The following is a 12,442-nucleotide window of genomic DNA, read 5'->3' on the forward strand; positions in this document are numbered from 1 at the left end:
TCGTAGCAGAAGACAGGATTGGTGGGGAGGAAGACAGGATGGTCCCCTCTTAATGTGCTTTAGGGTGTTCCAAGCTTGCATATTGATGGGACTAGCAATGCTAGGACGCTCTCTGAAAAGTCCAAGAGGTATTGGAAAGACCGTGTGCAATGCTTGTGTAACTGTAGAGTTACATCTCCATACCAACACTCCTGTGGTAGACATCTGTCAGTACATTTTGGAGAAGGTTTCTTACATACGAATGTTATAATGGATGGGGTTATTTCAGCCGGGTTGTCTGTTGCTCAAAAATCATTAAGCCACTTTTACAGGATTGTTAGGCTCATGTGAGAACCAGATCACATGATCAGCAGGAACAAAAAAATGCACAATAGGCTTATCATATATCCAGGTGCCCCCATTTGATGGGACACAGAATTGACTTGATTAGGAGAACAGCTTGTAAATGATTCACACCTTGCAACAGCCACAGTGATCATGCAAGAAATGTATTATGCAAACCCAACAATATTTCACTTACGTACAATATCAGAAATGGTTATATTCATATAGAGAAAGTGCTTTCAGCTAACTGCTTCTGATATTGTAACAGCCCCTTAACAGAATTATGTACGGAAATGGTCATTTCAGCAGGACTTAATCATGCACCGGTATTAAAGTATTCCAAGTTTTCCTTTGTATCTGAACCCAATAAGCATATCTGGTGAATATTTCAAAGTTATTCATAAATGAAATCTTCCTATATTTAGCTTCCTTATCTCCTGAACAATGAAAGGCAAGCTGATAAGATGTCCCATTAAACTATGATATGCAATATTTGAAATTGCTTCCTTTAAATAAATAGATAACCTAGCAGTACCCTTATCCTCAGTCACTGATACTGTCGCCCTGCCAATATTCATCGTTGACCATTAAATGCAAATGCTGAGTTATGGGAACAGATGCTAAACTCCTAACATGTTGGGACATTGCTCCCAATCAAAAATTATCAACTTATATCCATTGAATATTTGACCCAACAAATTCCAGGCTATACCTATAGTAATTTATCAGAAAAAAACATAGTGAAAGTTACACATAAATAAAAGACAACTGCAATAGTCTAATTCTAAATAAGTATTCTCAGAAGTCCATTAGATCCAGCAGGATTTGCTTCCATATTCAGTTTGCATGCTAAGGATTGCAGCTGAACAGCACATTTACTGATTCAATAGGACTTGCACCCCAGTAAATATTCAGAGTACTGCAACCCTGCTGCATTGTAAAGCGGTCCGATTTTAATTAAAGAAGAGCGCACATATTTGCATGCTCTTGTGTAGAAGGCAGCAGCTCTTTGGAAAACTGATTATCTTAATTTCCAAGTGCAAAACATTTCTAGCATTTGCAAGAATTTCAGCAGTCAGAATGGACGGCAGCATACATAAGATAGCAGCGTACACATTGAGGTTACTTACAATCATAGAAGAGAGTTGTTCCCCATTTGAATCTGGAGTGATCTGAAGTCTTCTGTTCAGTTCATCAGACAGCTCCTGAGGACTGGTCCGAGAGATGGGCGATGAAGGTGGAGGTGGCAAGGACAGGCTTAAGGAATCGCTGCTTGCATTAACCTCTTCTGAAATGGTTTCCCAGGGCTGGCGGAAGGGATAGAATCCACGGTGAATATGCAAAACTGCAACCTTCCCTGCCATAAGTCCCAACGCAACCATTCCACACAACGTGAACACTGTCTTAGCTGGGCTGCTTATCGAATGAACTTAAGAGAACCAATATGTACTTTAAAAGTCTCCTGAAAACGTGATTAGCATTTGATAATCAGCTTTGCTCTTAACATACTGTACTATGGATATGAGAGGGAGCTGGGGAGGGTGAAACTGGCAGGTAGCGGAAGTGCAATCGCGAAATTTCAGAAGCACTGGGTTTTCTAAAGGGAAAGGAAGCACAGTTATAGAAGACATGCAAGTTCCTCCACATGTTCCTCTGTAAGCGGGAATGCAGGCAGTGGGGTGGGGTCCTTGCTTGTGTTTTATTGACTGACCTGGGAATAACTGCAGCATCAACTTTTTTTTTTAAGTCACAGAGGTGGTGTTTCCCATGCAATACATTATTTAGTGACTGTAAAAGATGCTGTGAGTCTACCCACCAGGCTCCCTTGCTGTTTATGTCATTTACCCATTGGAACAATTGCCAGCTATTCCTGATTTGAGGCCAAACCCTCAAGGTTACATTGTGAGCCCCCACCTCCCCACTCTTTCCATCTTCTGGATTAAACTATTGGCTAAATGAATATTTTACAGTTGGTGGGTGTTGGTGGAAGACGTGGGACACTAAGGTGGCTTTTGGACCAAATTAAGACAATAAAACCACAATCTCCCATTGTGAATCCTCTGGATATTTACCAAGAAGCAAATCCCAACAAGTTCAATAGGGCTTACACCACCACAGTAAATGGTGCATACCAGCTTTTCTCACCCTCGGGTCCCCAGATGTTGTTGGACTACAACTCTCATCACCCCTAGCTAGCCAGACCAAGGCTGAGAAAGACTGGCCTATACCAGGCATAGGCAAACTCGGCCCTCCAGATGTTTTGGGACTACAACTCCCATGATCCCTAGCTAACAGCACCAGCGGTCAGGGATGATGGGAATTGTAGTCCCAAAGCATCTGGCCTATAGGAACATCCAAGTCTTATTTAGCTGTTCTATTGCTCAGTTGCATTTACTAACTAAGGAAGGTCACTGGGAAACAATAATATACTAACAAAGGACATCACAAGGCTTCACACAATAGGCTGAAGGAACTTATGTTTTCCCCTCATAAATCTCCCACACTGTACCTTTCTAATCTTGCCTTTAACACACATTCTGTAAAATCACGTAGAGCGCCAAAGTGAAAAGCCAGTTTTAAGTCCTGCATGTACCTCAGGTGCCTCTCCACCCTCCAAGGGTGGTACCTCTGGGTCCAAATCCTCGCTAATGTGCCTCCTGGATCGAAACCTCCGGTGAGCAGCCTCTTGGTTTATTTGCCTGATGTTGTTGTCGGATTCGGATGCCACATCCCTGAAATGTTAGGTTGACAAAAGAATAATGAGTTAGGTCGGAGGAGGAGGCAAGTATGAGCACTGCAAGTGGCAGCACACCTAAATTAGCACCAAATTTAAAAGCAAGATTTCGGGACCTATAAAGTCCACTCTGTGCATCTCCTATCACAGCTAGTGATGAATCCCTAGGTCTCTTGCAAGCCAGATTAAAGTGAGATCATTCTGTACTCCAAAGCAAAGAAAGCCCGCAGCCAGTCTCAAGCAGTCAACTTCATTAAGGGCAAATTTCAGTTCTTGCCATAGGAACAGAGTCCAGCCTGAAGCATGTACGGTATTTAAAGCACAGTACATTACTGGCTAGGGAGTAAGTAGAAATTAGCTCTTGTATGTTAAAAGTTAATTTCTACTTAACCAGTCTAGTAGTGTCCATTGTCTCAGCAGCTTTCCAGGGTCTCAGGAAGAGGTTGTATGTTAGAACTCTTGCATGTTAAAAGTGGAGGGACACGGGTGGTGCTGTGGGTTAAACCACAGAGCCTAGGGCTTGCCGATCAGAAGGTTGGCGGTTCGAATCCCCGAGACGGGGTGAGCTCCTGTTGCTCGGTCCCTGCTCCTGCCAACCTAGCAGTTTGAAAGCACGTCAAAGTGCAAGTAGATAAATAGGTACCACTCCGGTGGGAAGATAAATGGAGTTTTTGTGTGCTGCTCTGGTTCGCCAGAAGCGGCTTAGTCATGCTGGCCACATGACCCGGAAGCTGTACGCCAGCTCCCTCGGCCAATAAAGCGAGATGAGCGCCGCAACCCCAGAGTTGGCCACGACTGGACCTAATGGTCAGGGGCCCCTTTACCTTTACTTTATGTTAAAAGTATTGATATTTGAGAGAGGAGACTCAACTATCAAGCATACTCTGTAGAACAGCTTTACCACTTCATATCAAGAAGCATCAAAATCCAACACTCTTGTTCATATTCAGAAAACAAAACTCTTTTGAGTTTCATAAATCAACTTTCCCATCTTATCGAAAAATGGAGCTGGTGTTTCAACAATCTGATTATCAAAATAAGTCATCAAAATAAGGATTACTTGCAGCGTCAAAAGACAATGCAACAAGGGAGGTTGGAGCTAGAGAGTACATGACCGAAATTACGGCTATAAATCCAAAGGAAAAACAAACATCCAACTTGCAATATTTATGTCGCAGTGGAAAGAAAACGTAGCTGCTTGTCAAAAAGCGAAATGCAACTGGATGTTAAACTAATGCCTGGTGTCAGTACAGCTGATACTCCCCCCATTCAATTATGCATGGCATTTGAAGTCAAGCTTTTCATATTTTTAGAAGGGTAATTCTAAGAAATGCTCAAAAAAAATCTCAGCGGTGAACATGAAAAGCACTCCCATCACCAAGGTAAGAAGATTACATAAATTACATGTGTATATAATTCAGTGAAACACTGGGGGTGGGGGGAGAACTAACTGTGACATCGCTTAAGCTTAATGAGACCATTTTGTTTTCCACATCTGGTAAAAAAATACTCTGACCAGGGGGTGCCAACCTTTTAAGGGCTGTAGGGACATTTGGATATTTGAGCAAGTGTTGGTCCCTTCTCTTCCCCTCTGCCCTGGATTTCTGCTCGCCCACCTAAAGAGAAAAGGCAGGAGCAAGCACACTTTCCCAAGGGATGTGCATAAAACCCAGATCCAGTAAAATTACATAAATTCCAAGGCTTAGCTTAAGCTGAAAGAGCAAGTGGAAAAGAGCATCACTCAACTTCCTGCTTCAGCTCTACATAATTATCAAGGGTGAAAAGGGTATAAACCAGGAGGCAGCAAACTTTTTCAAACCTTGTGGGGGGCCGGACTGTATGGGGGGGGGGATGAACGAATTCCTATGCCCCACAAATAACCCAAAGATGCATTTTAAATAAAAGCACACATTCTACTCATGTAAAAACACACTGATTCCCAGACCGCCCGAGGGCCAGATTTAGAAGGTGATTGGGCCGGATCCAGCCCCCAGGCCTTAGTTTGCCTACCCATGGTATAAACCATCCTCACTACTGCAAATCCAAGGGGGTAGTAATTTGGGGAGGGGCTCAGAAGCTTCATGAGCACCACAGGAAGACCTCAAGGGCTCCATTGAGCTCACGGCCACAAACAGATAACCGCAAAGATTTGAATCAGAAAGGATTTATTTTATTTTTTAAAATGAGAATGGAAGGAGTAAGAAATAAGCAGAATACAGGGGGAAACAAATGCAAAATTCCATCTAGCTAACTTAAGCTGAACAAGTTTCTCATTTGCATGCCGGAACTGCATTTGTTTGCAAGATGTTAAGTCAAATATCAAATTATTACGAGATTGGTCTATTTTCATCTTGATGGAACCAAATCAATGGGAAAGTGACATGGGAAAGGGCAATTATGGAGATGAGTGTTTATTGCTGTTGGACAGGTAGGAGAGGTGAGACACACAGTTATTTCCTTCTGACCAGGGCTAAATAGATTTTAGCATCTAAAACTTCATTATGGTGGATTAATGGGAAGAAAGGGAAATGCATGCTGGACTAGTCGTGGGAAAATGAGAGTCCTTGGTTCAGTTAGAGAGACTTTTTTTAAAAGACTGGCACAGAATGTCGTGCTAGTGATATCATTCCCCTTTATCCAATAAATCAAACAATATTGATACACATACACACGAAATGCCTACAAGCAAATTACAACAGAGCTACTCTGCTCTCTAAATGGATGGTAAACTTGCGAAAATCAGCATCAACTGCTGAGACTCTAATCAAAAATGTCTTTGTACAATGGAGGAAACTCCCACACAGGGGAAATATCAGATAATGAGATGTGATAAATCCTGCTGTATAAACATAACTACAGGAGAAAAACGTCCCCATGTCCTGAAGGGACCATCTCTTCATTCTTCAATTTCACAGCGCTGAAAAACTTTGGAAGACTAATCAGCAGAGTGAAGCATTGAACAAGCTAGACAGGCTGTATTGCATGGAATTACCGTATTTTTTGCTCCATAAGACACACTTTTTTCTTCTTAAAAAGTAAGGGGAAATGTCTGTGTGTCTTATGGAGCGAATTCGTGGTTCCTGGAGCCGAATTGCCCAGGGGCAATAAGCAGATCATGGTTTTTGTTTGTTTTTTGAAAGAGGGAAGAGGGTGTTGAAACTGATTGGTTGCCAATTGGGGAGAGAGATAAGGGATGCTAGAGATAAAGGAGGCTGCCTGGGAGAGGGGGGAGGTAAAGACAGTATACTTGCAAAGGGGGAAAACAGGAAGACTAAAGCAATAAGGAGAGAAATTAGAATAAAAGGAGGAGCAAAAACTGCTCCAGCTAAGGAAAAAACACTAAGGCAAACATGAGGGAAGGGAGTGTTGAAAGGAAACAGCTGATTGGTGGGATCGGAAGAGAGATAAGGGACGCTAGCGGAGGCTGCCTGGAAGGGGGGAGGTAAGAGCCCATGGATCCTCAGGATTTTTGCATTGGGTCACCCCAAATTCACCATCAGATCACGTCTGTGGCCACAGCATGAACCACAAAAATCATACATCCACTGTTTCATTCAGAATATTTTTTTTCTTGTTTTCCTCCTCTAAAAACTAGGTGCGTCTTATGGACAGGTGTGTCTTATGGAGCGAAAAATACGGTAAACTGAAATGCTGAGAGGGGACCTCAAGATACAGCAGGCTTTAAGCTAAAGATGTGTGTCTTACATGTCAATCCCATACATGTCTACTCTGAAGTAAGCCCCATGAAGTTCAGTGTACACAGGACTGCAGCCTAAAGAGACTCAGTAATGTTCATGATAGGCTCTGGTTCAAAATAATGAAACAAACCTGCAGTCTAGAAGGCTTGCGCAATAGGGCTTGCCCCTAATGGCTTTCCAGTGTCCCTCAAAATTAGCTTGGGGGATGAACCCCAAAAATGGTTACAGGGAAAGAACAGAGGGGACTGCAATGTTCACCACAGCACGGTGCTGAATTCCACCCAGTAAACGTAAAGGTCTCCGATTTAAGTCTATTTATTTTGTAGATATGCTATGCGGCGGCTGCATTGATTTCCAATAGGACTCATTTCTAAGTAGTGTTTTAAATCACACAGTTTTAGACCACTAGAGTCAACAGGATTAACAATCCAATTCTATGTATCCTTACTCAGAAGTAAAACCCACTGGTGGAAAACTGGATTTAATCTTTAAACGTGTTTGGGATTGCAGCCAGTGCATCGGATTAAGCCTTAATAAGTGTGTGAAAACTGAGCAGTGAATTAGGTTCATGAAGGTGAAGCGGGAATAATAGAAGAGGCAATCACCAGTACAAATAAAGCTGGTGTGAAAAGGCAACAGCAAAATAACATTCATTATAGTAGGTCAAACAATACATTAACTTAGACTTTTACTGTAATATTTTTTTAAAAAATCAAGCATAAGCCAATATAGTTGGATTCTTTTTCTCTGTAAACTAACCCTAATGGCAAATCTAAGCACTCTGGTTCAAAAAAACCCACACTTAAAATTTTAGAAAAATCTGAAAGAGTCACCTTGTTATTCTGTTGCAACAGAACCATCAAGGAGAGCTATACTAAGTGCACCAGGAGGTTTTGTAAACAACTGCCCCTTTTATCAAATATACAAGTACTTTAATTTTATCACCACAAAGGCTGATTTTGGACGATCACATTTTGGATTGATGAACTGAGATATGAACTAGCCTTTTGCCCATGCATGCAGCCCTTGTAGAGTGAGCAATCAAACCAGTAAGTCTCTAAGTAACCATAGTTTCCTGTTCCATCTGCACCGAGAAACTATGGTTACCAGTTTTAAAACAAGCTAGGGTCAGGTTTCATTTTTCTTTCAAAAACAGAGGAGAATTATCTGCATCTACGGGCAAAAGAGTTGTTCATATATTGACTTATTAAACTTCCATTAGAAATAATGACTATTTCTAATGACCTGGAATTTTAAATTTTCTATGCAAGCAGTGACTATGAAATTATGAACTTCCATTTCTAGACAACCGCAAAACATTTTACAAACCATCAATTATGAGGCTACCTCCTAAAGCAGTCTGCATTACTTCATTGAAAATGCAGCACTGTTTGATGAATCTATCAGTCTCACAAGTGCAGGCTCCCTGATGAATGAAGGGTGGAATAAACACAGATGAAACACAGATGTGTGGCATTTAAATTGCTAGCTTCACCTTCCTATCAAACATCAGCTCTACAGGTGAGAACAAGCACAAACTTTTTAAGCTTCAGTCCAGTGCCCTGTTTTCAACAGTGACGAGTCAGAATCCTCCAGAAAACCCATGATCATGAAAAGAAAGCTAAAGGCCTCTGCTGCTGTTTGTCCACCAAATCTGGATACAGAGATTCCATTTAGTTATTACAGCTTTTAGTTCTTGAAGACCTGCTCTCTTGCAGGTCTTCTCCCACCTGACCTGGGAGGGCGGGGCCCGGACTGACTCCAGCTACAAAAGCTGAGGCTGCTGAAAATACTCTAGGGCTAAGTTGTTGCTGAGGCTTCTTTGTTGTGGGGAGATTGTTGCTGTTGGTTTTTTATACAGTGGTACCTTGGGTTAAGTACTTAATTCGTTCCGGAGGTCTGTTCTTAACCTGAAACTGTTCTTAACCTGAAGCACCACTTTAGCTAATGGGGCCTCCTGCTGCCGCTGCGCCGCCGGAGCACGATTTCTGTTCTTATCCTGAAGCAAAGTTCTTAACCTGAAGCACTATTTCTGGGTTAGTGGAGTGTGTAACCTGAAGCGTATGTAACCCGAGGTACCACTGTACAGTGGTGCCTCGCAAGACGAAATTAATTCGTTCCGCAAGTCTTTTAGTCTTGCGAGTTTTTCGTCTTGCAAAGCACGGTTTCCCATAGGAATGCATTGAAAATCAATCAATGCGTTCCTATGGAAACCGCCTTCAGACCAGGTCCGGGGACAGTCTGTCCCCCGACCTCTTCTGAAGGCCGGCGGGGGGGGGGGGGAAGTCTTTGCTTCCCCCCGCCTGCCTTCCTGGGACAGCGGAGACTTCTCCGCTGTCCCGGGGCGATCTTAAAATGCTGGCAGGCGGCAGCGAAGGCTTCGCTGACGTCCCACAGCATTTTAAAAGCCCCCGGGACAGCGGAGACTTCTCCGCTGTCCCGGGGCGATTTTAAAATGCTGGCGGGCGGCAGCGAAGCCTTTGCTGCCACCCGCCAGCATTTTAAAAACCCCGGGACAGCGGAGGACTTCTCCGCTGTCCGGGGCGATCTTAAAATGCTGGCGGGCAGCAGCGCTGCTGCCCGCCAGCATTTTAAAATCGCCCCGGGACAGCGGATGAATTCTCCGCTGTCCCGGGGCGATTTAAAAGCCCCCGGGAAGGTAGCCAGGGGGGACAAAGACTTTTGCCCCCCGCCCGCCTTCAGAAGAGGTCCAGAGGGCTCCCCAAGCGGCGAATGTCTGCCCCGCGCGAGGGGCGCTCTGCTTAAGAGCGCCCCTCGCGTGGGGCAGCAGGCTGCTATCCGCAGCCTAGGCGGGAACTCTTCTGAAGGCTGGCGGGGGAGAAGGGCTTTTCTTCCCACCGCCAGCCTTCAGAACAGCCTTCTGAATGTTGGCGGTGGGGAGGAAAACCTTCCTCCCACCGCAAATCTTCAAGACATGTCCGGGAACAGAGGAGAAGCGCTGCGCACCTTCCCCTCTGTTCCCGGACCTGTCCTGAAGGCTTGCGGTGGGAGGAGGGCTTTCCTCCCCACCGCCAACATTCAGAATGCTGTTCTGAATGTTGGCGGTGGGGAGGAAAAACCCTCCTCCCACCGCAAGCCCCGGGAACAGAGGACAAGCCCTTCGCGCCTTGTCCTCTGTTCCCGGACCTGTCCTGAAGGCTTGCGGTGGGAGGAGGGCTTTCCTCCCCACCGCCAACATTCAGAATGCTGTTCTGAATGTTGGCGGTGGGGAGGAAAAACCCTCCTCCCACCGCAAGCCCCGGGAACAGAGGACAAGCCCTTCGCGCCTTGTCCTCTGTTCCCGGACCTCCCACCGCAAGCCTTAGGACAGGTCCGGGAACAGAGGAGAAGGCGCGCTGCGCTTCCCCGCTGTCTCCGGAGATTTCCCTATGGGCTTTCGTCTTGCGAAGCAAGCCCATAGGGAAATTCGTCTTGCGAAGCCGCTAAAAAATCGGAAAACCCTTTCGTCTTGCGGGTTTTTCATTTAGCGAGGCATTCGTCTTGCGGGGCACCACTGTATCTTTATTTTAGAACTTGTGATTTATGCGGGTATTGTTCAGTTTGCTTGTGTTTAATGTTTATATTTGTTGCTTATCACTACTTTTGTCATAAACGTGTATTTTGTTCACGTTGTAAGCAGCCTTGAGCATGGTTTGAACTGTGGAGAAGCAGCACATAAATAAAATTATGTATGTCTGTATTATGGGTAATAGCTGTTGATGGGCTTTTCCACCATTTGTTTTTCCTACTTCTTTAGAAAGCCATTTGGATTGCTGACCATCAGCACATCTTGCGGTGCTCAGTATCATAAGTTAATTATACGCTGCATGAAGGCATGTACTTACATTAAACTTGGCCGGTGCCACTGCGTTGTCCTGTTGTTATGGTTGACGTAGTAGGTACGCCCAAGGTTGTCCACTTTTTCTTCCCATCCAGGAGGTAAGGGAGGTGGCGGTAACTCCTCTTGGCGTTGAGATGGAGAATCATTGGAGTCCACCACTTCCCAGCCATGCTTTGAAGGGGGGGAGGGAGTGGAAAATGCAAATTAATTTGAAAAAAAACTGATTCAAGTGTATACAGTTTTCTAGCATGACAGAAGAGAAGGAACAGGGCTTTCAGTAGTCAAAATTTCACATAATATAGTAGCAGCAAAACATGCTGCATGGTAGCACTGACAAAGCAAGCATTTGTTTACGGTAAGCTGTTCTCCCGATGCACTCAACAAGGACTCACCCCATCCTTCCAAATACCGTATTGTTCGCTCTATAAGACGCACTTTTTCCCTCCTAAAAAGTAAGAGGAAATGTGTGTGCGTCTTTTGGAGCGAATGCAGGCTGCGTGGCTATCCCAGAAGCCGGAACAGCGAGAGGGATCGCTGCGCAGTGCTCCCTCTTGTTGTTCTAGGTTCTGGCTTAGCCCCTCAGTCCATTCCCTCACCTCCCGGAAAAGCCCCCAAGAGCCACGCTCCCTTTAAAGAGCTGCACGGAGCGTGTGTGTGGCTCTTGGGGGCTTTTCCCTGAGGAGGGAGAAGGGCAGCCCATCAGTGACGGGCTGCCCTTCTCCCTCCTTGGGGAAAAGCCCGCAAGCACCGCAAACATGCTCCATGCGGCTCGTGAAAGGGAGTGCTGAGCAGAGCCTGGGATGCATACAGGCTCTGCTCAGCGCTCCCTTTAAGGAATTTTTTCCCCTTGCATTCCCTCTCTAAAAACTACGTGCGTCTTATGGAGCAAAAAAATACGGTATCTTGTTTCCATGAAAGCTAGACTGAGGAGCATCACCTCCAAATAAAGTTCTAAAGAATGGGGGAGAATATGTTGAAGGCGGCACTCCAGGAGAAGATGGCGTAGGGCTTTAAAAAGAATCACCTGTACAGTGGTACCTTGGTTGTCGAATGGCTTAGCTCTCGGACAAATCAGTTCCCGAAAGCCGCAAGCCCGGAAGCAACTGTTCCTGTTTGCAAACGTTTTTCGGAAGCCGAACTTCCAACGCAACTTCCGATTGACTGCAGGAAGTTCCCACAGCCAATCGGAAGCCCCAACTTGGTTTTTGAACGGTTCCAGGAGTCAAACTGACTTCCGGAACGGATTAAGTTCGACAACCAAGGTACCACTGCACTTTGAATGGGACATAGAAGCATATAGACAGTTATACAGTTATAGCACAGATGGGGAAGAAGGGAAATAGCATTTTTATACAGGGCCTATTTCTCAAGAAAAGACGCAGGCTGCTACATCCTGAACAAGCCCCCCCCCCTCTCCTAACCACCTTCAAAAGTCAGCCTTACAGAAAGCACATCTCACTAGTGAAATATAAATGGTGGAAAAAGCATGGTTGAGGCTGACCCCCCCCCCCCGGCGATTTAGCGAAAACACAAAGCACTTCTTTCCTTGAAAATGCCGAACTTTGGAGAGTAAGAGAGTTATTTTTGTTTGCCCAATATTGCTGGAATTTTGCTGCAAAGAGCAGCTCTGTTCTGCAATGTGACATAGCAAAATGGGAAGAAATTCTATGCTTGCTTCGTAACCCAGAATTAGCATTTATTCAATTAGGACTGAAAACAATGCTTCGTCCTTGAGGTCATCACTAGGAATAAAGGCTGAAATGGCTCGTATCTGATTCACTCATATCATGAAAAGATACAATTTCAATAGAAACCTGTTCCAGCTCTCATGGCTGATTCATAAAA

General features: G+C 44.7%; 1 protein-coding gene across 24 annotated transcripts in view; it reads right to left on the reverse strand.

The window, feature by feature from the left end:
- The window catches only part of NEDD4L (NEDD4 like E3 ubiquitin protein ligase), a 257,321-nt gene that overhangs the window by 50,890 nt on the left and 193,989 nt on the right, over positions 1 to 12,442 (reverse strand). For all 24 annotated transcript variants that reach the window (XM_083702600.1, XM_083702596.1, XM_083702595.1 and 21 more), the window contains 3 exons: positions 10,602 to 10,768; positions 2,918 to 3,056; positions 1,455 to 1,631 (listed from right to left, as the gene is read on the reverse strand). In XM_083702600.1, the coding sequence (XP_083558726.1) occupies positions 1,455 to 1,631; positions 2,918 to 3,056; positions 10,602 to 10,768 (483 nt within the window). The remainder of the gene's footprint in view (positions 1 to 1,454; positions 1,632 to 2,917; positions 3,057 to 10,601; positions 10,769 to 12,442) is intronic.

Source organism: Podarcis gaigeae (assembly GCF_964106915.1).
Source record: "Podarcis gaigeae genome assembly, chromosome: 11".
NCBI lineage: Eukaryota > Metazoa > Chordata > Lepidosauria > Squamata > Lacertidae > Podarcis > Podarcis gaigeae.